Genomic DNA, 16557 nt, shown 5'->3' on the forward strand with positions numbered 1-16557 from the left:
GAGCTTCTCCCCTGACACCCGAGTCCAGCCCCAGAGGGGGCCGGAGTGGCGGTTTGAATGCTCAAGCAGACGAACACATCGGTCTGTCGGACGCACGCTTGACCCTAAAGCTCTCTTCCAGCTGCTTCTGGACTGTAAACCACTTTGACCAATTCTGCCTTGTAATCTCACAATCGGTTGCTGAACTCGCCAAGCATATTCTTACACCTACTGTCTGAAGGGTCTCGACGCGCATCTTGGCGAAGCCACCACGAGACAGGGTTGGCATTTAACCCAGAAAGCTGAGTCCTGCCGTGCGCGAGGCACTGCCTTCCACGGGCCTCGGGGTTCAGGCCGCCTGCTGAGCTCTAACCAGGCGAGCTCCACCGCCCCACAGGCCAAAGGGTGCAGCGTGTGGCCTCCACTGCCCCTGAGAGGCAGGAGGGCACAGCGTCTGCCTGGTGCACAGTGTCCACAGCATCCACCAGGCTCCTCAGACGCAGGGCCTGGACCCGGGACCTCCGGGGACGCACGGCAGCGAGTGCACGCGGGAACACGTCCTTCTCACACTTGACTTGTTCGGCCCTCACGTCTCAGGTTGAGCTCCCTTTGAGAAAAGCGTGTCGTGAAGCCTTGGGATTCGCTTTTTTGTTATTCTCAACATTTTTACACGATGTTATCTAGAGAACTAGATGTTATCTAGTGAGCTAGAGGACAAAAGTATTAAAGTTTGGCCTTAATTTTCCCAAGGAATCCATGTGTTATCTAAAGGGAAGGAGAATGGAAACTGAGATTTATCGAGAAGAGCAAATTCCATGGGGGTTGGTGAGCCAGCAGAGCAGAAGCACACTAATATTCATGTACAGTGTCCTCTGCCAACACCAAGTGCCTCTTATTCACCATGGCTAGCCAGCATGGGGCTGCCCGGCGGCCACACCTGCTTTCCTGCCCCACATGCTGGACAGGGCAGGACCGTAAGGTACATCAGCTGTTGGATCTAAAGGCAGAGGAGGTGCTGGGAAGTCAGAAGAGAGAATGGAGGGCGGGTGGCCAGGGGCCCAGGGCACCTGAGGGGAGGAGGGGCGGACCCAAAAGACTGAAGCCTCCGGAAGGAATGGAAGCCACCGGGCCAGCCATCAGTCTCGCTTCCCGATAATAAAGCACGCGGGACCGTCTGTGTGACGAAGGAAAGGAGGTTCACCCAGCGCACAGTCATGCAGGGTCAAGGTCGGAGACCAGGTGGCCCTCTGGGTTTAGCCTCTGGCCAGGGCCTGCCTGTGGACAGCAGCATCATGGCGGACGGCCATGGAGGGAGTGCGTGTAGGTCTCCCGTCTCAAGAAGGAAGCCAGACAGAGAAGGCACCCTACTAACTGGACTGTGGAGAACGACCTTGATCCTTTCTCCCAGGACCTCACAGCCCCATAAAGTTCCATTGCCTCTCAGTGTGGCCGCCCTGAGGACCAAGCCTCCCGCACCTGGACATCTGGGGCCACTCAGACCATTGAACAGGGTAAGGATGGGAGAACCCAGCCTGCTGACTACACTGTGGCAGTGGGAGCCTCAGCCATTCCTCAGTCTCATTGTGTAACTGTGCCTGAGTGGACAGAGGCCAGGGGCCTCCACTCAGCTCACGGATGTGGCTCCTCCCACATGCAGCTCTGGATCCGATCCGGGTGGTAAGAGGGGAGTGAGTGACCAGCACTGAGCTGGAATGTGAACTTGGTAGCCTGAGAAGAGAGACTTGGAGACAGCGCCTCTTTGATGGGGGTCAGCAGGAGGCCACTGACTCAAGGAGACAGAGAATGAAGCCACACCCGCCTCCTGCCCTCTCGGGAGTGACCAGCCCCAGCTGTGGGCCGTGACCCTCCAACAGGCTGCTGCCAGGTGAAGTTGAAAACGTCAGCTCTTTTCTGCCCTGGTTTTGGCAGAAGCCCACTGCTTCCCAAGCCCCTGCCAGCCGGTCCCAAGCCATCCATCCACCCACCGCCCCTGACGGCCAGTGGTGAGGCACCGGCAACGGTCAGCCTCACCCTCACAAGCCTGAGGGCTGCTCGGTCCCCAGGAAAAGTTCCCATATGGTATGCCCCATATCGGACAGAAGAGGCGAGGCAGTGTCCAGCAGAGCTGGTGGCCCAGGAGCAAGCGGGGGAGGTCACCAGGCAGTACCGCTCCAGGGGTGGGAGTCCCTCCACAGGGGACGCGCAGCAGACCTGACGGGCAGAGCGCCGCAGAAAGCCGATCCCTGAGAGACGAAGGCCAGCCGTCGGAATCACGTCGGCATGGGGAAGGGACCTGGGCACAGGTGTGCTTTGTGGTCACAGGCTCTTTCCAGCGTGATTTGCAGCTTAAAATGCTCTTGGACAGGGCAAGGTATTCATTCCACCATCCAGGTGGATCGCGAAATAAAATCACATAGAATCAGGCGGATGATGTAACTTCAAGGGTTGCACTGATGACCTGCATTTATCGAGAATAATCTCTCGGCTTTTTAAGTAAAAATGGGTGATTGTTATTTCCTACGTCGGCAGAAACAGGATCTCTTGCAAAGAGGGAACTCTTACTTCTGCTGGCAGCCTCCTGCGCCTGGGCTAATTACTTGCTGAAATACTTTCCTCAGATGAAAAGTGCAGCCCTGGGAAGAAAATCCACACGCAGACCTCGCTCAGAGTTACGGTGCTGGATGCTCCTAGAGCTGTCTAATATTTCTGCTTTCAGTCCCTCCCTGGGCCCTCGGCAGAGGGGCACTGCCGACTGAGAGGCAGTGACAAATGCCACTCCCGGACGGAGAGGCTCGGACGGCCAGGTACAGCCCTCCAGCTGCCCCTGCATGCCGAGCCCACTCAGGAGCGTCCTGTCAAGACAAGCCACACGACAGAGGCCAACAGAGCACCCCAGGAGGACGGGCCACGGGGACTCCGTCAGGCACACTGAAAAGGAACGTGTTACACAGACACAGGTCCCCAGGGTGTGGGAGGACCCATGGGCGGGACGCAGACCCTGCGCCAACCTGCGTTCTGACGTTTCCTTCCAGGGCAAGGGTGCTTCTGTAACGAAGTCCCTGAGGCCCACAGAGGCCGAACCACTGTGTGCAAGGCGGGCGTGGCCGCCGATCGTGGGCACTGCCACGTCAAGGTGCCGGTGCGTTTCCAGAGAGGAAACGGCTGTACGCAGCCCGCGACCGTCCAGCACCTCCCGTCCAGGGTTACTGCCAGAGGCAGGTGGGCAGGGGCTGGGTGTCCTGTCCAGGCACACGGGGCCCCTCCTGGACGCCTGCCTTCTATTCCTGGAGAAGCTCTGGCGGCTCCATCACTTTCTCCCTTTCCATGACCTGGCTCTGAGATGAGCCGCTGGCAGGCAGATGGTGGGACGACGTCAAGGGACACAGGGTGCTCGCTGAGGAGCAGGTGTGGTTTCAACGCCCCATCTTGTGATCCTGAACCACTTTAGAAGAAGCTCCTGTCCAAAGTGCTTCCTTTAGGAGAAAGCCCAGAGTCTCAACCTGTTCTTGATGGAAAAATGACCCCAGATAAATACAAACTAAAATGATTCTGAGGCACTACTTCTTATCTATCAGGTTGGCAACCCCTGAGTTTGAATGCACACTCTCACGCCTGTGCATGAGAAGCACAGAAACTCTCTGGGGAGCCAGGCACGGTGGCACAGGCCTGTAATCCCAGCTACTGGGGAGGCTGAGACGGGAGGATCACAAGTTGGAGGCCAGTCTCAGAAACTTAGTAAGGTCTGCCTCAAAATGCTGTAAATTAAAATGTGACAAAATCCAAAGGCAATATATCAGCTAGATCACCGGTCAAGTACACAGTGCTGTTTGCTCAGGAGAAAGCCCTGGTCAATGGAATGCTTCAAGCAAGTGATTCCTGGTTCAGGTCTCACCGTACACAAAACTGCAATCCATACACTTAGGAGGAGATGTCACTTGAGCTGCTCAAACTGCTTGGGTATAAAATGGGACAAAAATGGGACATTGCAAACCAAATGCTCCCTGTGACATGAGAGAGAGAGAAACGTGAGAAGCCTCATCTATCGCAGAGTTGGGACCTGGTATGAAGACGGGCCTGGGGTCCCGTGGACCTCTCCTGTGTGAAGATGAACCTGGGGCCTGCTGGACCTCTCCTGGGGTCTGATGGACCTTTCCTGTGTGAAGATGGACCTGGGTTCTGCTGGACCTCTCCTGGGGTCTGATGCACCTTTCCTGTGTGAAGATGGACCTGGGGTCTGCTGGACCTCTCCTGGGGTCTGATGCACCTTTCCTGTGTGAAGATGGACCTGGGGTCTGCTGGACCTCTCCTGGGGTCTGATGCACCTTTCCTGTGTGAAGATGGACCTGGGTTCTGCTGGACCTCTCCTGGGGTCTGATGCACCTTTCCTGTGTGAAGATGGACCTGGGGTCTACTGGACCTCTCCTGTGTGAAGATGGACCTGGGGTCTGCTGGACCTCTCCTGGGGTCTGCTGGACCTCTCCTGGGGTCTGCTGGACCTCTCTGAGCATCTCCTACCTCACTTGTATCCCTGAGACTATTAGCATAGTGGTACTGAATCCAATCCCTGACCTGCTGGCAGTGACCGCACCCTCTCCTCCTCCGTGGGCGCTCAGAGAGCGGCCTGGCACGCACTGCAGGGAGCGAAGACCCTCAGCACACCCTGCGGTGGGGTCTCCTCCAGGACCCAGGGCTCCGTTGCGGTCGCCGTGGGGAAGGTGGCACAGGAAGTGTTGTTCCTCAAGGTGGAGCAGAGCGCGGTGGCTTCCATTTGTGAAAGGAACCCGGAGTCACACAGGTGACGAGGAGCCCGTGGGCTCCGTTGCGGTCGCCGTGGGGAAGGTGGCACAGGAAGTGCTGTTCCTCAAGGTGGAGCAGAGCGCGGTGGCTTCCATTTGTGAAAGGAACCCGGAGTCACACAGGTGACGAGGAGCCCGTGGAGGGAGGGCAGAGCACAGGGAGACTGCACTGCGTAACATGGATCCGAGTCACGCCCACGCCACGTGCTCAGAGGAACATTGAACTGAAGGAGAAGGCTGTTGAAGTTAAACTAAACCACATATAAAATCTGAGATACGATCACACGAGAAGAAAACACATCCAGACTACTGGTTTTCTGTCTTCCGACGGCACATCCTTAGAGCGTGTAAGTCAGCCCGGGGCGGCTTTTAAAACCTCCTCTGTCCACCTTGGTATTAGTGGTGATATGAGTATTATTTTGAAAATATTTAAAATGAAATAAGAGAATTTTATTAAGAGCAAAGTTTTTTTCCGTGAAAAAGTAAAGCGAGAAAAACGTAGCATTGGGAGAAGTTACAAATTCAGCGAGGCCGCCTTTGAATTGGAAATACTGTATGGATTCAGGCTCTGTTCTTCTTAAACCATGAATTTCCTAGCTCCACTACTGACAAGTCCCGGGAGGGATGACACCCAGGACTGACTACCACCCCTAGTGTTTAGATCGCGGTTTCTTTTTTTTTTTTTTTGCAGTATTTTATTCTATTTCATTATAATAAATATTTATATTGCAGGATACAAAACAACATGCATTGTAATTCTTCAAAAATGGTCATGAAAGGATCTTCATTATGAGGAAACAGAATACTATTCAAATAGTGGTCAATTGTCCATAAATATTGTGTTTCAGTGTTGTAATGAGAAATAAACCATTTATAGAAAGAGAACATTGAGAAATTTTTCATTAAAAAATTAATAAAATAGGAGTAACAATATAAGCCTTATTTCCAAATATCAATTTACCATGTCCTCCAATTAGCTTTGAAAATCAAAGTTGAATAAATGTCTTTCAAGAGAGTGATGAGCATAGGCAAATTAACATTAGCAACGACCTTTTTCCCTAGTTAACTTTAAGTCACTTCCAGACTGATTGGAAGCTCAAGCAAGTTTCCAAACCTTAAAATTATGTGTACACATAGACATATACACTTAAATTCCTTGATTTAAATCATATCATAACTTTTCTTTTTTTTTTTTTACATAGGGCAATGATGTTTATTTTTTTTCCCTTCCCCCCACCCCTCCCACCCCTCTTTTTCCTCTATACAGTCCTTCTTTCCTTCATTCTTACCGCTCTCCTTAGCCTAACTCTAAACCTAACCCTAAAACAAATGGACGAAATTGGAGAATGTCATGCTAAGTGAGATAAGCCAATCTCAAAAAACTAAAGGACGAATGATCTCGCTGATAAGCAGATGAGGAAATATAATGGGGGGTGGGAGGGGTTAGCATTAGATTGCGGTTTCAAGTACCATTCCTCACAGAGAGCAGGGCTGCGGGGGCCCTGACCCAGGCCAGAAGGGGGAAGGCAGAGCCGGCTGGGAGACCCCACTGCACCAGAACCTGGGAAGCCACACAGACCAGAGGGTCTGCGCCCAAAGGCAGGACGTCAGGAAGTCCTCCCCAGGTGCAAGTGGAACCCTCCGCATTTACACGCAGAGCAGAGCGGGTAGAAGACCTCCCAGGCCTTCCCAGGAGGGCAAGTCCAGCATGGGAGAGAGTCCACCAGACAATGGGCCAGGCTTCCTCAAAGTTCACACCTAAAGAAAAGCAAGACAAAGCCGGGGAGGGGTGCGGGGCGTGGTCAAAATGAGGAGCTTAAAAGGTGTCCTGGAGAGGGGGGAGCTGCTTCCCGGCAGAGGCAAGCCAGGAAGAGGACAGCGCCTGCAAGACTGCAAAAGGTAGGCATCCAGCGGGTCTTTTTGCCTCCCTGTTTCTGGCACTGGGGAGGAGCCAGAGCCTTGGGCCTGCCCCGAGCCACCCCAGAGCTGTGGACCCGGTCTTGAGGACCTGGGAGCTCAGGCTATTGTCCTAGGGGGGATGAGGGTGGGTTAGGGCTCAGGAAGAAAATGCCCGTTGTTTTCAGAGATGTGCGCTCACCTACGCAGGAAAGGAACAGCGTGAATGGCGTGATGTCAGAGATTCTGTTCAGCACACTTCAGCCAAAACAGGAAAATGGCCAGTGAGCTCGGCAAGCCCTGCCGAAGCCGGGCCGTGGACGTAGGACATTCTCTTTGTCTCTCTACTTCAGCGTCAGTTTGAAGTTTCTCATCCCGTGAAGAAGAATCAAGAGGAGGATTCCCACTGGGTGAGGCTGAACCTGTTTCCCCTCATCGTTTCTTTTTCTTTTCGTAGCAGGAATCAAACCCAAGGGCGCTCAGCCACTGAACCACACCCCGAGCCTGTTTTTATTTTTTATTTTGAGACAGAGTCTCTCTAAGTTGTGGAGGCTAGGCCTGAACTCACGATCCTCCTGCCTCAGCCTCCCAGGTCACTGGCATTACAGCCGGGGGGCACCGCGCCCGGCACAACCCCATGGGATCTGGCCGTGCAAAGCTAACCTCTGCTGACACCTGAACTAGCTTCCAGAGCTTGGGGGAGAGCAAGTCGTGGTGGCGCTGGTGAGGGACGAAGCGTGCATAGGGACATGAGTAGATGCTCAGATCAATCAGTAAATGGCGAAGGAGTGCTGTCATGGGGGAGGACCATTTCTGCTCCCCTGGAGAGATGATGCATCTGTGTGTGTGTAGCGGGGATTGACCTCAGGGGCACTCGGCCACGGAGCCACATCCCAGCCCTATGCTCTATTTATTTAGGGTCTCACTGAGTTGCTTAGCACTTTGCCATTGCTGAGGCTGGCTTTGAACTCGCGATCCTCCTGCCTCAGCCTCCTGAGCCGCTGGGATGACAGGCACCTGTCACCACACCTGGTAGAGATGACGCATGTTTACGTATTTATTTTGACCACTCTGTGGACTTGAACATCCACAGAAAAGGACATGTTCAACACAATGAAAAGAACTAGTGAATATATATTTTCAGAGTAAAAGAAAAGTACTATTCCTTTCCTTTCTTTCAATAGCTGCGTCTCCATGGAAAGCTCAGAGTAAGTTGCTAAATCCCACCGGGAAGTGCTGCCTGCCACCTGCCACTTGATCCCCAGGCAGGGGGGCAGGCCCTGTCCCTGCCCACTCTGTGTGTTTGATGTTACAAGGAGTCCATTCCTTCTTTTGGAGAGCCTGGTGCAGAAGTGCTTATGGCTACAGGTGGCATGACCTCAGCCTTTCAGTGAGATTGACCAGGACGGTCTCAGTAACCAGGACAACAGCAACATTATTGTTTTCTTCACTGGTGCTGTAGAACCCAACAGGACCTCAGAGGCGAGGAAGCTGGGGGACGATCAGCTGCTTCCTCAAATGCTCCAGCCACCCCTTACCTTTCACACGGCTTCACCGTCCCGATCCCGGGGACACTTCCACCAGGCTCTCTGGGTAACCTCGCTTTCCACTCTGCACGCAGGAGAGGTTTAGAAAGCCAAGCCCTGACTATGCAAAGGCACTGCGGCTCGCAGGGGCAAAGTGATGTTTCGCCAAAGGAGTGGTGGGACAGACCCCTGATTTATGTTCAAAGCCCTTCTTCCGATAAAACAGGCAAGACAAGGGTAGCAGGAAGTGAAGACTCGCCGACCCCGCTTACCTTTCAAAGCCGATCTGCCGAAACGTCTTTTCCCACGTTGAGCCTGCAACAGAGGAAACAAGGTCAGTGCCCTGCTCAGCGGCTCTGTCCTGCTGGGGCTGCTGGGGCCATGCTTGCAGGGCGCGTGCCTTTGCACCTACGTGGAGCGACCTGGATTCCCTCCAACACCTCACTCCACAGCCCCATCCGCACACGGCCTTTGTTTTCCTCAATTTATTTAGGGACTGATTGACAATACTGTGCACAGTGTAGGGCGACAGTGTGATGTATCCACACATGCATGCATGGTGGAAAAACCAAGTCATGGAAAAACCAAGTCAGGGTGATCGGCATATTCATCACGGAAATTCTTATCATGTGTTTGTGTGAGAACGCTCAAAGTCCTCTGAGTTCTTTTGAAATTCACCGTAAACCAATGCTGATTATACCACCGCCCTGTGAACAGAGCACCAGACTTTACTTCTCGTATTGCACCACGATTCTGTCCTCACCGGCTGCTCCCTGTCCCCCACCAACCCCCGGCTCCTCCTTCCCTCTTCCAAGAGATCTGGTTTTCTAGATTGCACAAACAGAGCAGAAGCAGAAACGGACAAAGGAGAGAAGACCAAAGTGAAAAGCTTCCACACAGTCGTCCTCCAAACACCTAAGTATGTCCAACTCAGAGTAAGGGGAGCAAAACTCTCCCGGTGGAAATAAGAGCACGATGCTGCCGTGACCCTCCAACACCCGGCCTGTCCCTCCACGGTGCGTGTTTGTTCCCCTTCAGGGGGCACCCTGAGTCCAGCCCACGCACCACACCTTTCTCTTACCGTGCTGGATCAGGGGATTGCATCTCCACTCTTTAAATTTTAAACTAACTGTTCTTGATGGTTAAGAATGTAAAAATGCGATTCCAAATCACATGAGGAGTAATACGTCCAAATCACAAAATAGAAGAATAACAGTTGGGTATAAAAAATTGCCACGATTTTTCCATTCCTCCCCATGTGATAGGCAGATAATAATTTTCTGAGCACTTGATACACAGAGAAGCACTAATTTTTACCAAAGAACAGTTTAAGAAAAAATTTTTAGATTTTTAAAATTTGTTCTATTAGTTGAACATGACAGTAGAATGCATTTATACATTTTGATAGATCATACATAGAGAATAATCTCTCATTTCTCTGTACATGTTGCAGGATCACATGGGTCATGTAGTCATATATGTACATGAGGTAATAATGTCTGTTTCGCTCTACTATCCTTCCTACCACCACACCCCTTCACTCCTCTCTACTTAATATAAAGTAACTCTATTCTTCCCTACCCCCCACCTCCTATGGTGAATTAACATTCGCATATCAGAGAAAACATTTGGCCTTTGGTTTTCTAGGTTTGGCTTATTTTGCTTAGCATATTTTCTAATTCCATCCATTTACCAGCAAATGTCATAATTTCATTCTTCTTTAAAGCTGAGTAATATTCCATCATGTGTATATAGACCACATTTTCTTTATCCATTGATCTGTTACAGGGCATCTAGGTTGGTTCCACAGTTTAGCAATTGTGAGTTGAGCTGCTATAAACATGATGTGGCTGCATCACTGTAGTAGGCTGATTTTAAGTCCTTTGGATATAAATCAAGAAGTGGGATAGCTGGGTCAAATGCTAGTCTCTAGGATAGATAAAGAACTCAACAACACTTAACACCAAAAAAACAAATAACCCATTCAATAAATGGGCTAAGGAACTGAACAGACACTTCACAGAAGAAGAAATACAATTGATCAACAAATACATGAAAAAATGTTCAACATCTCTAGCAATTAGAAAAAGGCAAATCAAAACTGCTCGAAGATTTCATCTCACTCCAATCAGAATGGCAATCATCAAGAATACAAGCAACAATAAATGTTGGCGAGGATGTGGGGGAAAAGGTGCGTTCCTACCTTGCTGGTGGGAATGCAAATTGGTGCAACTATATGGAAGGCAGTATGGAGAGTCCTCAGAACACTTGGAATGGAACCATTTGACCCAGTTAATAAAAAGTTTTCACAGGCAAATGTTAAGGGTTTGGTCTAATTCATAGTGCTTTACATTCTCCTGATGCCCAGTCAGTGGCAAAAATATTTTTATTTCAGTAACTATTATTCTAAGCAATTACTCATCTTACCCTAGATTCCTAAGTCTTGGTGTGCATTGATTGATAATCAGAGCAGATCACTACTGCCTTTCCGTGGATGATAATCCTTCCAGCAGCAGGTGGAAGACTCAGGCCTGAGTCTTCAGAGGGAGCTAAGAAGTGACACAACTTCTTTCCTAAAATCAAAATACACTGGGCCAGGGTTTGTGCCCCTTTCTTAACTCTCCCTCGACTGGGCACCATCTCCGTGGCAGGCAGACACCCCCAGACGCTAGCTGGGCTTCTTGGAAAGCAGGTTATGCGGGAGGGGCGGCCCCAGGCAGCAGTCCCCTCCAGAGAGCAGGAGGACCATTTCACCGCAGCGTTTGGGCCCCTGGTCACGATGGAGAGTTTTAAATAACTTTTATAAAGAATGAAGAACAAAATTTCATATATGAATTACACACACACAAACCTGAAGCAGATTTGGCTTATTTTCTTGGGTGATGTCATTCTTCCAGCTGAATTCCAATAGGCCTTGCTGAGTGGGCGTCGAACACGTCGACTTTGAACTCACCAGCCCAGGAATTCTTTGGCCTCTGGCTCAGAGAAGCAGGTCCCCTGTGAATATCATGTGTCCTGGGAGCCTTATGCTAAGCAATCAAGAATCAAGAAAGAGGGATTCTTGCTCCTGAAATCCTGCCGTCAGGTCAGGGGTGAAGAACGCATGACTCGTCAGGCGGAAGCCACGCTGTACTCAAGGCTGCGGCTCTCTCTGGAAGCCACGCGTATTCAAGGCTGCGACTCTCTCTGGAAGCCACGCTGTACTCCAGGCTGCGGCTCTCTCTGGAAGCCACGCTGTACTCCAGGCTGCGGCTCTCTCTGGAAGCCACGCGTACTCAAGGCTGCGGCTCTCTCTGGAAGCCACGCTGTACTCAAGGCTGCGGCTCTCTCTGGAAGCCACGCGTACTCAAGGCTGCGGCTCTCTCTGGAAGCCACGCGTACTCAAGGCTGCGGCTCTCTCTGGAAGCCACGCTGTACTCAAGGCTGCGGCTCTCTCTGGAAGCCACGCGTACCCAAGGCTGCGACTCTCTCTGGAAGCCACGCTGTACTCAAGGCTGCGACTCTCTCTGGAAGCCACGCTGTACTCAAGGCTGCGGCTCTCTCTGGAAGCCACGCTGTACTCAAGGCTGCGGCTCTCTCTGGAAGCCACGCGTACTCAAGGCTGCGGCTCTCTCTGGAAGCCACGCGTATTCAAGGCTGCGGCTCTCTCTGGAAGCCACGCGTATTCAAGGCTGCGGCTCTCTCTGGAAGCCACGCTGTACTCCAGGCTGCGGCTCTCTCTGGAAGCCACGCTGTACTCCAGGCTGCGGCTCTCTCTGGAAGCCACGCTGTACTCCAGGCTGCGGCTCTCTCTGGAAGCCACGCTGTACTCAAGGCTGCGGCTCTCTCTGGAAGCCACGCGTATTTAAGGCTGCGGCTCTCTCTGGAAGCCACGCTGTACTCCAGGCTGCGGCTCTCTCTGGCCCAAAGTAAGCCTCAGGAGAGAGGAGCCTTCCACCAGGGAGAACCAGGCAGTGACCTCGGGCCAGGGCCAGGGCCGGGAGGCTGAGGGAGGGATGGGGCCATCCCGGAAGTCTAGATGCCCCTGCTTCAGACTCCTTTGTTCCAGAGGGAAACAGCACCTTCTGAATCGCCCTGTATTTCCACCGCTTTCCCAGACCTTCTCCACATATCCCCCAATTTCATTTAGATTTTAAGAAGACACTTTTCTTACCAGATTCGGTTTATTATCAACATGAAATTTAAAAATGAATGATTTTGCTCTACTGTGCTATCTGATGCTTTGAACATGGAGCTTTGATTAAGAAATAGGCTGAGAAATGTGGATCGTTCAGACAGGAAGGGCAGGTTTGGGTGCCAGCTCCCAGCAGCACGGGCAAGCCTCTCCGCCAGGCCCCGCGGGGACGGGACAGCGGCTCCTCCGCCACGCGGCTCTCCCACGCCAGCGTTGGGCTCCTCCCCGTGCACGCCTTCCCCGCACCTCAGCTCAGAACGGGACTGGCTTATTAAACAGCCGTCAGCCCTCCCCACGGTGCCCCGGAGCCGGGCAGTTTTATGTCTGGTGAGCGCCGCGTCACAACGACCCGACAGACAGGCAGTAAATGGAACAGACGTATCCAGATCCTTTGGCACCAGGAGTATTTTTGGCAGCTCGTTACTGACTTGCTGGGGAATTCTTTTAAAGCCATTAACCGGGCTCCACATGGTAAGGTAATACCACTCTCCTCTGCCAAAGCAGCCCGACGGGAGGAAAGCGGAGAAAACAAGAGTAGCTGGCAGGCCGCCTGGACCGGACACTGGAGGAGAGATTTAGTGCAGCCCCAGGACCCTGCAGCCCCGCTTCCCGCGGTCAGCGCCATTAAAGCGTGCGTGGAAAACCCTGAACAAAGACGGGCAGCTCTAAGTAGCTCCCATGCAGCGTGCTGCAATCGCTCTGCTTCATCACTAATGACTGCCGATGTCGCCGAGCCTGATTTCTAAGTCTAAGTCTGCGAGAACAGGAGCAGGGTGCATCCAGGGCTTCAGGCCCGCTCCACGGATGGGAGGAGATGCTGCCCACACAGAGGAGTCCGTGGTGAGAAGGAGGCTGTGTGGAGGGAGGCCGTGCGGTGCTGAGAGAGCCCCTCCGGTAGTGGACGGAGAGTGGGAAACCCCACGCTAGACCGGCTCTGCCCAGCACCAGCAACCCAGCCTCAGAACGCAGGGTGGATCCCCTCCAGGCCTGGTGCCGCTCAGCTGGCAGAGCAGGTGCCAGTGTCTGGCCTCAGGCGTCCTGGGCGACCAACACCCGTTAAGCCTGCGGCTCTGCGCTCCCGTGACCCTGGAGGGGAGTGGTCTTGCCAACCCACGTGGTCTTCTCTCCCTGGAAAGGTGTATCAGCAAGTGCCCCTTTCCAGGTGAATGAAGCTCTGTCCATTCTTATTCTCTCTCCCTGTTATCCAAAATCAATCATCTATCAATATATCTATTATCTATCATCGATCGTATCTATTATTTGTCATTTGTTATCTATTTCTCCATCACCTATTATGTATCTGTCATCTGTCTATCATGTATCTGTCATCTCTCACCTGTCTTTTATCTGTCATGTCTATATAGCTATCATCTATCAATATTGATCATTTATCATCTATCCCGTGTCTGTCAACCTATCATCTATCAATATCTATCATTTCTCTCCTGCCTACATATCTATCTATCTATCATCTATCATCTATCAATCACCTATCTTTCCTCAGAAATCAGCCAGCGTTGCTAACTCTAGTTTTCGGTTAGGGCTCTGGTATTTGAATCTCAGAGAGCACTAAGTGTGAAGCATGGAAGTCACAACACTGCCTTCAGATCCAAATGTTAGACGATGGCAATAAAAGCATTGATGGTAACTTGTAGCCATGTTACACCGTTTTAAAGTCAAGAGAATGGACACTTCCCCAAAGCAGCACAGTGATAGAAACAGCATATGCTTATCAGTCCGCTACAAGCTCCAACTTCACATACATTAGCTAATTTAACCTTCCCAAGTATTCTGCGGAATCTGTGCAATCTCCTACCTCCTTTTCAGGTGACAAATTGAGGCTGGGTCGAGGGATTGGGGGCCACTGTCTTCGACCCCCATCATGTCTCATGCTGGGTATAGTCTTCTTGTTTCCTCCTGCTTTGCCTGGGGTGTGTCCCCCCAGTTCATGTGTGGGAAATTTAATTCCCAAATTCACACTTTGATGTCATTTGGAGGGAGGCTTTGGGGGTAAAGCAGATGAAGGACGTCGTGACTGGCCCCACAATGGAAGAGACAGGGAGACCCGCGTGCTATGTCTCGAAGTTTGTTCCCTCAGCCACACTCCAATGCAGCAAGAAAGCCCTCTCCAGCTCCGGCACCGAGTTCCTGGATATCTGGGCCTCTAGAGCCAGGAGCAAAATGAACCTTTATTCTTTGTAAGTTACCCAACTTGTGCCGTTCCATCATAGCAACAGAAAATGAGCTAAGACACCGTCCTTCTTCATTTTCCTTCCTTATTCTCCATCATTTGTCTCCCACTCCGTCTGGTTATAATATGGAATTCCAAGCTTTTTTTATTCTCCAAAGTGTCGTAGGTCTGCTTATTAATTTTAGAGGCATGTGAGAGCCCCCGTTGATGCTACCTGTCATCAAGCCACTTTCCACATCAGCCCTCATCCAGCACGTGTGGATTTCAGTCCGCTTTGTTCAACGCCGTGCTCACAGGTGTGCGATCTGCACAAACATACCTGGACGACAGGTCGTGAGTACGGTGAGACCTTGGCACAGGGCTGAATATTTTTTATTTCTTTTGATTTCTCTGCTGCAGTGGTTTAAACCACAGGGCTCTGCTAGCTCCTCAGATGTGAGTTCTAGCAGCGGCTCTGTTGCTGCCTTTCCTTAGACAGGTTTCCCTTCCTGAACAGAAGTCGACCTTCTCAGTCTGCAGTCTTAGTTTCTCATGAGTGTTGTCAGGGGAAAAGCAAGTTCTCTGTCCTCTGTCACTGTCTCTGTTCTCTGTCCTTACCAGCTGGCCCTGGGCCTCCCTCCCAGGCTTCCTCCCTGATGGGTGCTCGAGGCGTGAGGGACGTTTCAGCCGCAGAGGGCAGGCACGCGCTTTTTCCTGGAGGCCTCACGGTGTCCGGGTAAGCTGGGGTCAAGTGAGGCACAGACGTGCACCTGAGTGGCCAGTCACCACCACCTGTGTCTTGGTCACTGATGGCCACTGGAATTTGAACCTGTTTCTCCACTTTCTCAAAACAGCCAGCAAAAGAGGCCTGCTAATCTTCTGTGGCCACGCAGCATGTCCCGAGGAAGGAGTGAGTACTTGCACATACCACAGGGCTGCCAGGCAGCTGAGCGTGCCACCTGGCGAGGAACTGGGGACGAAACTCTGGCCGGTCGGGAAACCGGACCACTTACAAATGTTCTGCCAGAAACTTCATTTACATCAGTTTTAACTCTGGAAAGGAAAGATTTTCCCATCCGGCAAAAGGAGCCAGCACTTTACCAGGGGTGGCATGTCGAATATAAAGAAGTGCAGTGTGGGCGCGTCCCTCACTCTCCGTCCACGCACAGACCGCTCTATTCCGAGCACGGTGACATGCAGAACACCAGGACCACACGAAACCAGCCGTGTTTCAGGACGTGTAGGAATCGCGTGAGCATATGACCGTGTGGACTGTCAGCAAGAACCAACCTGCCACAGCCGGCCGCCCCTCATCTGCTGCAAACGCTGCTTCAAAAACACTCCTCCATGTGCCCGCGTTTGCCTGGGCCTCTGGTGACGGGCGGACCTGCCGAGGGCATGTCCGGTAACCGTAGCTCTAGCTTTCTCAGAGCCTGAGGCCCAGGAGCCACGGGAGCTTGGCAAGCATTGCCTTTGCCCAGAGCGTCGCTGGGCTTGACCCTGGACTCTGTCCGTGCTGCACTGGTCCTGGTGCCAGCTCTGCAGGCGGCCTGGACGTCCAAGGTTCCCACCCGCTCAGTCTCCCGTGGACTCACAATACGACTGAGGTAAGGGTCCAGTGAATCACAGGCCACTTGCTTCACAAGGGCAAGTCACCAGGGAGTGGACTCGTTCACCTGGACGTGCTCTTGGGAATCGGCAGGCCACAGCATCCTGACAGGTCCTGGGCAGCCGTGACCACAGCCTGGGCGGGGAAGGCAGACCTCGGGAGCGCAGGGTCTCCGTCCACAGCCGCGGCGTCCCAGGAGCGGGCGTCCTATCCTCAGGCCCTTGTCCTCTGGGCCTCAGGCACAGAACTGACCTGTGCGTCACTGACGCCTGGCTGTCACCACTCTCCTCACAGGGCCACCGTGGCCCAGAACAGAGAGGCTGGCACCTGGGCGGTGTCCCTGCTCTCAGAGCCACTCCTGAGGGACCAGGAACCTCAGCAGCGCAGACGGCAGGGATTCAGCTTTT

At 52.4% G+C, this 16557-nt stretch overlaps 1 protein-coding gene across 6 annotated transcripts in view; it reads right to left on the bottom strand.

Annotated features, from left to right (window-relative positions):
- Piezo2 (piezo type mechanosensitive ion channel component 2) overlaps nt 1-16557 on the bottom strand; it is a 365623-nt gene that overhangs the window by 175227 nt on the left and 173839 nt on the right. For all 6 annotated transcript variants that reach the window (XM_047526788.1, XM_047526790.1, XM_047526787.1 and 3 more), the window contains exon 4: nt 8470-8512. In XM_047526788.1, the coding sequence (XP_047382744.1) occupies nt 8470-8512 (43 nt within the window). The remainder of the gene's footprint in view (nt 1-8469; nt 8513-16557) is intronic.

This window comes from Sciurus carolinensis, chromosome 15 (genome assembly GCF_902686445.1).
Source record: "Sciurus carolinensis chromosome 15, mSciCar1.2, whole genome shotgun sequence".
Classification (NCBI taxonomy): domain Eukaryota; kingdom Metazoa; phylum Chordata; class Mammalia; order Rodentia; family Sciuridae; genus Sciurus; species Sciurus carolinensis.